At 32.3% G+C, this 8,691-nt stretch overlaps 1 protein-coding gene across 3 annotated transcripts; it reads left to right on the top strand.

Moving 5' to 3' along the window:
- Positions 1-4,342: 4,342 nt before the first annotated feature.
- LOC112805150 (SWI/SNF complex component SNF12 homolog) lies at positions 4,343-7,837 on the top strand. 3 transcript variants are annotated; one of them, XM_025847588.3, is made up of 3 exons: positions 4,343-6,328; positions 6,932-7,022; positions 7,349-7,837. In XM_025847588.3, exons 1-2 carry the CDS (start codon positions 4,722-4,724, stop codon positions 6,999-7,001), a joined length of 1,677 nt encoding a protein of 558 aa, XP_025703373.1. In that variant the 5' UTR covers positions 4,343-4,721; the 3' UTR covers positions 7,002-7,022; positions 7,349-7,837. The 3 variants fall into 3 exon arrangements, with proteins under 3 accessions (XP_025703373.1, XP_025703374.1, XP_025703375.1); XM_025847589.3 differs by having other exon boundaries at positions 7,408-7,837; XM_025847590.3 differs by having other exon boundaries at positions 7,439-7,837.
- The last annotated feature ends 854 nt before the right edge of the window (positions 7,838-8,691 follow it).

Here is an 8,691-nt window from a genome sequence, read left to right on the forward strand (position 1 = left end):
ATAGTTTTGCTTGTTGTGTTGATTCCATTGCTTGAATGGCTTTCTTGAGGGATTGGGTCTGTGCCCTTATTTGCAGACAATGCTTGCATTCTTCGAGTTCTTGCTGATATTTTTGAATTTCTTGATTTAATGCGTTGTAGACGAACTCCATTCCCTTGTCAATGTATCTGCAATAATATTTTTGTCACCCTTAATATATTCAATTTTTATTGGATATTGTAACAAAAATAATTGCCATCTTACCAATCGTCCATGATTATAATCAACTTTTAAATTGTATCGAATGAAACCTGTTAGGTAACTTGAGTCTGTCCTTAATGTAAATTCTTTGGGTAATAAATCAATTTTCCATTTTTTAAGAGATTTAATTGCTGCTAGAGTTTCCTTTTCATGAATTGTATATCTCTGTTCTGTTGGAGTGAAAGTCCCTGAAATATACCTGCAAAGTAATTCCTTTGGGGAATATTTAGAATCTAGTGATTCTTTTTCTTGTTCTAAACTTTTTATAGCTTTCTTAGCTTTTAGACATCCTGACCAGGTTATGTCTGAAGCATCTGTTTCTACTATTAAGTAGTCGTTTTCTACTGGAATATAGAGTTCCGGAAGCTTTTCACATAATTTTTTGATCCTTTGAATTTGCATACTATCTTTTTCTTCCCATTTCCATTCTTTTTTAGTACTTATTTTTGGAAATAAGTTTTTTGTGTATTCTGTTATATTCTTTAAAAATTCTTGATCAGAAATATAATTTATACACCCTAAAAATCTTTGTAATTGTTTTCTATCCTCTATTTTATTAGGAAATAAATTTACCTTGTCTAAAATATTTGGTTAAAGTTTTAGCTTTCCCTGAGTAGATAAAATTAACCCAAGAAACTCTATTTCTTGTCTTGCAATTTTTGCTTTCTTTTTGCTAAGGACTAATCATTTTTCTTTACATCTTTCTAAAACTATTAACAATTTTTGAAGATGATCTTCTTTATCCTGTTTTGTAAAAATTAATATCTCATCAATGTAAACTAAAATAAATTCATTTAGTTCTTTTAGATTTTCTTCCATAAATCTTTGATAGATACCTGGGGCTTGTTTTAATCCGAATGGTAAAACATTCCATTCATAGAGCAACATACTTGTTGATTCTTTTGTTGGACAAGTAAAAGCAGTTAATTTCTTTGTTTCTTCATCTAAACGAAGTTGCCAATATCCTGATTTTGCATCAAGAGATGAAAACCAAGTTGCTCCCTTGATTTTTTCTAAAATAGAATCTTTTCTAGGAAGTTTATGAGCATCACCAACAGTTTCTTCATTCATTTTCTTATAATTTATTACCATTCTTCGTTTTCCTCTTTTAATTTCATTATTGTTCTCGACGTAAAAGGCTGGAGCCGCATGAGGACTTTTACTTAATCTTATAATTCCTTTCTCTAAAAGATCTTTGCATTCTAATGAGAACTTTTCTCTATCTCTTGCGGAATAAGGAATTTTATTTGGAACATTTATTTCTTTTATAGGATCTTTTAGTTTAATGCTTACTAATTCCTTATTTGTATTTTTAATATCTAAAGGATTTTCAGCGCAAACTTCATCCAAAAGTTCTTCTATCTTTATTTCAAGATTATTTTTTGGGATATTTATCTGAAAATATAAATTCAAATAGCATATTTCTAATATAGAAAATATTTTAAATTTTAAAATCTTATCTATAGTAGTAGTTGGTATCTTTATACGTTTTGATTTTTGATTTATTGAAGAATCGTGTGGAGTTTTTAAAACTATATATGTTAATTCTTGAACGAAAAGATGATATAGTTTTAAGAAGTTATTTCCTATGATAAAATCCATCCCAGAATCTATCATGTATATGGATGGAACAATAAACCTATAATTTTGAATAAATATTTCAACCATTTCTTTTTGGTCAATTTTATGTATTGATTTGTCAGCTATTCTAACTCTTAATGGTTTCTTTAATTTTTTCCAATCAAGTTTTATATTTGTATTAGCAAAGCATTGTGTTGCTCCAGTATCTATGAAAGCATTTATAAACTTTTCTGTTATTTTTATAGTAATAAATATGGCATTATTGCTCAGTCTCTGAGTCTGTTTCTGAGACATATTCAAAAATATAGTCTAAGTTATCATCTGATTCTTCTAATGGTTCCATGAAACAAGACTTAGCAATTTCTAATTGTTTGGTAAGGTCTTTTTTATCTTTCTTTTTTGGACATTCATTTGTATAGTGTCCTTCTTCTTGGCAATACCAACACTTGCAATTTTCTTTTTTATTTGGGCAGTAGTTATTTTTTTGTTTTTTATTGTTATTTCTTTTTCTAAAATACCTCTTTTTTCTCCAGTTTGGATAGTATTTTTTTTCTAAATTGATATTTTCTTTTTCTTTGAAATTTTTTATTAAGACCATATTTTTGAGGTATTTCTTCATTATCCTGACAGCAAATTCTAATTATATTTTTAAATCTTTTTTGAGTTGCTTCTTGCATACAACGTTCTTTTATTTCCTCTTTTATTGCAGAAGTTGCTCTGCCAAAATTATTTTCAATTGTTCCTCTATTTATTTCTCTTATAAATCTTCCCATTATAAATTCATTAGCAGGGTATGAAAGTTTTGTTATATACATACTAAGATAATGGTTTTTATCTTCTTCTTTTAGTTTATAATAATGTATTCTGTATTCACATATGTAAGATTCCACATTGCATAAATCATATATTTGAATATTAGCTAAATGGTTTTTTGCTTCTTGATATTCTTTGTTATAGACTTCTTGTCTATGATCTATAATATTTTTTCCAAAAAATTCTTTATACAGAATCATCATTATATGTAATATCTTATCGTAAACTGTTGTTTTTGTCGCTAATTCTTCTATTATTTGATTTTCTATTGATGTCATATAATCTCTTATAGTTCCTTTAGTATGAAACCCTATATAATTCCAGATATCTCCTCCAGATAATTCACTAAGTTTTGGATTAGTAAAGGCTTCTAATAAGAAGGAATTCAACCAGTTCTCAAAAATTTCTTTTTCATTCTTTTTACAGTCTAAATCAAGCATTCTTTCCCCTTCAGTTTCTTGGATTTTAGGAACGTATTTTGATGGTATTTTTGTATACTTTGAATTTTTATTTATAAATCCTTTTTTAAAAGCATAATTTTCAAAACCTGTTTCCCATTTAAATTGAGATTGATTATCCTTAGATGTTCCAGCTTCATTTTTTACTTGTATTGGAACTGCTGGTTCTTCATCACTTGAATAATCTAGGATGTGTTCTTCATTTTCTATATTTTCAGAATTTATTAATTCTTCTTCTATTTGAAATTCTTGTTCCATAATATTATTTTCTTGAGCCATTTTTAATTGTTTAAAAAGCATTGTAACTTCTTCTAATTTTTCATCAATGTTCATAATTTTAATGGTGGTTTTACTTTTAGTTTTGTTATGTTGTCTATATTTTGAATTTTTTCTTCTTTGGGATTTTCTTTCTGAAAATATTTATTTAATATTTGTTTAATTTCGTTTATTTTAGGTTCCTCTTTTTCCTTATTTCTTTGAAATTTTATGGATACTAATATTTCTTCAAGCATATTTACTATAGAATTTAATTGTGGGTTGAAAGTATGATAGAGATGTGGGGAATCATTTCCATAGTAGCAATTTTTAGAAATTCCATGTGAAATATAAGTTTTCTCAGATTTTTGAAATCCTTCAATAAAATTTATAGTAAAATAAAGATTTTGGGAAAAATCATTTTGTATTGATTTTAAGAATTCGGTGCCATTACAATTAACATTAGTTAAAATCATTAGTTTTTGATCTATTAATTTTGATAATTTAATTATTTCTTCTAATTTACTTTTTTTCATTAGGTGACGCTTTTCTTGTAAAGGACTACGGTTTGAAGTGTTATGTAGTTAAAAGTGTGGTTTTAAGATATGTGATTTAGATTTTACCACGTAGACGTCTTTAAAAAAAGTTGTTTTTGACAACTTTATGTGAGTAGTGTCTTATTATAAAAGCGTTGTGAAATTATTTTTTTTTAGTTATTCATGATGTTATTTTATATTAGTTTGACTTTATTTTTTTATTATAATGCAATTTAATTCAAAATTTTAAATGATTGCGATTTACATCGTATTAAATTGATTTATTTTTTAATTTAACTTGATTTAAATTATTGTGATTTGAATTGGATTGAATTATATCTTAGAAAAATTTATCCAATTCAAATTAGAATCATATTGAATTAAATAAATTAAATTAAAATATAAAATCAATCTGATATTGTTTTGGTGAATATATTGGTAATTACTGTAGCTACAAGCCTACAACTAAGTACTAACAAGTAACATTAGACATCATTGTCGTCCAAGCGAATTGGTGAGAGGATTGAAGCTTTCATTCATTCCGCCAATACACCAACAGCATTACTATTAGTAGGCCGACATTGGAACCATGATCTCTAATTCCTTCACACAACTACACTCTTCCCCTGAACGTACAATCCCATTCCGGTTTCCCGGTGTCGTTTCCCACCTCCCATTGTCGTTTTTAAACTAGGGTTTTCATTCTCCGCATAGATATTACTTGCATCGAGACGGGAAGCTCAGGTCAATCATCCAGGAGATTTCGACTCAATTTTCTCTTTGCAGATTTTCTCCCTTTAATTTAGTTCGAGCTTTAGGTTTTCGTGTTTAAGGAACGATGAACAGTAACAATCCAGGTAGGAACGTTGCGGCACCGTCGTTTTTAGGGAATTCCGGAGCTGCCCCTCACCCCATCGCCGGTACCGCCGCCACCAACACCGCTGCTTCCACTTCGTTACCCACGACCCACCCACAACCCCATCTTTTGTCCCAATCACAGCCTCCTCAAACCCAAGGTGGTTCTCACTTCCCCGGGCACTTTCAGCTCTCACAACCTCAAACCCAGTTACTTGCACAATCACAGTTTTCACAACCCCATTCCCATGTTCAATCCATCCCTCAACACCAGCAGCAGCCACCGCCGCGCCAGCCGCAGGCTCATCCTGCTAGCCAATCTCATGGTTCAAGTGGTAGTAGTGCGGCGGCAGCGGCAACTCCTGCTTCAACTGCCAAGCGCTCCGGGCAGAGGCCGCCTACTAGGCCGGCCGGTTCTTCAAATACTAACCAGTCTTCGGCTTTTAAGACCATGGAATTGACGCCGGCTCCTCTAAGGAGGAAGAGGAGCTTGCCAGAGAAGGATAAGAGGATTCCAGATAAGGTGGCCGCAGTTCTGCCGGAGTCTGCTGTTTATACTCAATTGCTTGAGCTTGAGGGACAGGTTGATGCTGCTTTGTCTAGGAAGAAGATTGATATACAGGAGGCTGTGAGAAGCCCCAGATGTGTTCAGAAGACTCTTCGTGTTTATGTGTATAATACCTTTTCGAATCAGAATAGAATCGATACTGAGAAGAAAATGGCAGAGGAGCCTTCTTGGTCACTTAGGATTACTGGGAGGATATTGGAAGATGGAAGAGATCCTGTGTTGGCTGGAGTCTCGCAGGGGTTGAACCCTTCATATCCCAAGTTTTCGGCTTTCTTCAAGAAAATTACCATATACTTGGACCAGGGGTTCTATCCGGATAATCATCTTATAATATGGGATCCTGCTCGTTCACCTGCCCAGCAGGACGGTTTTGAGGTTAAGAGGAAAGGAGACAAGGAATTCACAGTGGTGATGAGACTAGCAATGAATTATATACCTGAAAAGTTTGTGGTTTCAACAGCACTGTCGAAAGTTTTAGGGATTGAGTTTGATACTCGCCCCAGAATAATAGCTGCTCTATGGCAATATGTGAAGTCCAGAAAACTACAAAGCCCAAATGACCCTTCATTCTTCATGTGTGATCCTTCTCTCCAAAGGGTGTTTGGGGAAGAGAAAATAAAATTCTCCACAATTTTACAGAAGATATCACAGCAGTTATCACAACCACAGCCTATACACGTGGAGCATAAAATCAAGCTTTCTGGAAATTGTCTGGTTGGAACTACATGTTATGATGTTCTGGTTGATGTGCCTCTTCCACTGGAGAAGGATATGTCTGCATACTTGGCAAGCATCGAGAGGCACAAAGAGATTGATGCGCTTGATGAAGTGATTTGTAGTTCTATGAAGAAGATCCATGAGCATCGCAGAAGACGGGCCTTCTTTCTGGGATTTAGCCAGTCTCCAGCAGAGTTTATTAATGCTTTGATTGCATCACAGAGCAAGGATCTAAAGCTTATTGCTGGAGATGCCAGCCAAGATGAGGAAAAGGAAAGACGATCTGAATTCTACAAACAACCATGGTAAGCAGTTTACTACCTTTTTACCTTGTACTTTGACTCTCTGATGCACCTGAAAATTTTACATTATGGTTGGCTGGAACCTTAATATTTGTTAACTCAAACTTGGACATGGAAGAGTATAGCAACCCTATGACAAGCACTCTCACAAGAGAAGTTTGTTCTATCAATGGGAAACAAGCAATACTATGAAAGAACTGCTTTTACACTTAGTGCAGGACTCACACAGTACTTGAATACTTTTTGCTATCTCATTGTCTTGCAGTGTTGCTGTCTGATCCAAGCTTATTTAGATTGCAACTAATAGAATAGTGTATTACTACCATTTTATGGTTTCTACTGAGTTCCGTTTGCGTTCATAGTGATGCATAGGTTATTCAGAGATCAACTGTTTAAAATTAGATTGGGGCTTAAGGCAGTAGAGGATATAGTCCAGATGAAATATTACGGTAGTGGAGATAAAACTGATCCGTAAATCCATAATAGCTGAGCAACAATAGAGAGTAAAAATGGAAGATATGACTAGGATGTTCTGTGCCTTCTGTTCATTAGATTAACATATTGCCTAAAACTGTGATTGGGTTGTGTTCCTTTTTTTCCCCTCAGGGCTGAGGATGCTGTCATTCGCTACCTGAACCGGAAAAGTGCTCGAAGTGATATTCCTGGAAGCACCTAACAACAGAAAGTTGTGAAATAGGTTTGCTTCTTTGATTTTTTTTTTTTAAACCTAATGCTTTATATATCAGTCTTATGCTTTTCTTCCAACATAGCTAAATTTCATGCTCCTTTATTTTATTTATTCCTTCTTTTTTTTCGGTGTTATGATCAAACTAGCAGTAATAAAATAAGGTTTTACTGACTCATGGATTTTTAACAATGCGCCCAACGGTTATGAACTGATATTTCTTTTTCTTTTAATTAAAAAATATCAATTAACATGTTTAAGAGACTTGTAGCCTTGGGAAGTGTGGTCTTGCCCTCGCTTTTAAAATCATACTCCGGTGCTTGTTTTGATTATTGCAGCTTGTTCCTCGCTGGTCCTCGATGCATTTTGCTAGTTCATAATAGAGCTGTTTTTCTAGGGGAGGACTAACCAGCGTTGCTTCATGCTAGACTTAGGCGACTCATGCAAGGTGAGTTGGTGACATGTGTGCGGCCTTAGCCAGAATAACATGCTATCTCCTATGATTCGGAGACCTGGAATCCGCCGGAGCTAGGATATGTTGATGTTCCATGCAGATGGGAGTTTTGGGATAAAAATCGGGCTATTTTTGGCGCAATCTTTCAAGATGACCATGGCAGGTGGATGTAGGTAGTACAGTGCACTGAGCTGTTGGGAATTTTCTAGTGGCCGGTCTGTGATCATCATTGGGAAGATCTAGAGGCTTCTTTTCCCTGCTGATGGTGTTGTAAACTTGTACTGTAATTTGGTGGTTCTTTTTTGGTTCTTGTTTTTATTTTTTGCCTTCTTAGTTACCAAAAGGAGAATGAAAATTTTTTTCCCGGCCTTTATTTTGCAATTGCCAACCTATCGTTAACTCAATCCCCCTACTCTACCAAAAAACGTTATTTTGCTAGATCACGTCCAACTGCATCCATATAACTATGATTTTGTGTTTTTTGTTCTAGTACAATAATGAACAATGTCTTTTTCGATCATCATTTGAGTAATAAAGATTTATTTTTAACAGTTTCTATACGCAAATGGTGGGATTTTTTGGACTTGAATAGTTAAATGATTCTTCAAATTTCGGTGTTCTTCAGTGGTAGACCCTTTAAATTTTTTTTTTCTTTTCTTCTAAGACCCTTTGCTTTTCTAATAAGTAATAAGAGCAACTCCAATGCTAAGAAATAGAGTTTCTCTTCTGACATATGGAAACTCAATTACCATTGGAGTGAGAAGGGAAGGAGGGCTCTTCACATGCATCAAGGTCGAGAGTTTCTCTAAACAGGGACTTGTAACAACTAATAAAATCATGCCATGTGGTAAGTTACTAAAAAAATATATTAAATATATATTAAATAATTAAATTATAATTAATTTATTAATAATTATAATAATTTATTATATTAAATACTTATATATCTATTTAATTAATTATTTATATTAATTATTTAATAATTAGTTATATTAAATTATAATTAATATAAATAATTATGTTAAATCAATATCAAATATTATTTATATTATTATATTAAATCATAATTAATTAAATTTATTTTACATAAAAAATAAATTTAATTTTTACATATTATAAAATAATTTTTAGTTGGATTATTTTTTATTTATAAAATTTAAAATATTAACCAAATTTAAATTATTTATTTTAATATTTTATAATATTGAATTATTTTGAATTTATAAA

The sequence above is a fragment of the Arachis hypogaea genome, chromosome 1 (assembly GCF_003086295.3).
Source record: "Arachis hypogaea cultivar Tifrunner chromosome 1, arahy.Tifrunner.gnm2.J5K5, whole genome shotgun sequence".
NCBI classification, from domain to species: Eukaryota; Viridiplantae; Streptophyta; class Magnoliopsida; order Fabales; family Fabaceae; genus Arachis; species Arachis hypogaea.

Coding starts and splice junctions, on each gene's coding strand:
- LOC112805150 (XM_025847588.3), top strand. CDS start 4,722: ATGAACAGTAACAATCCAGGTAGGAACGTTGCGGCACCGTCGTTTTTA. Junction 6,329..6,931: donor GAATTCTACAAACAACCATG/GTAAGCAGTTTA, acceptor TTTTCCCCTCAG/GGCTGAGGATGCTGTCATTC.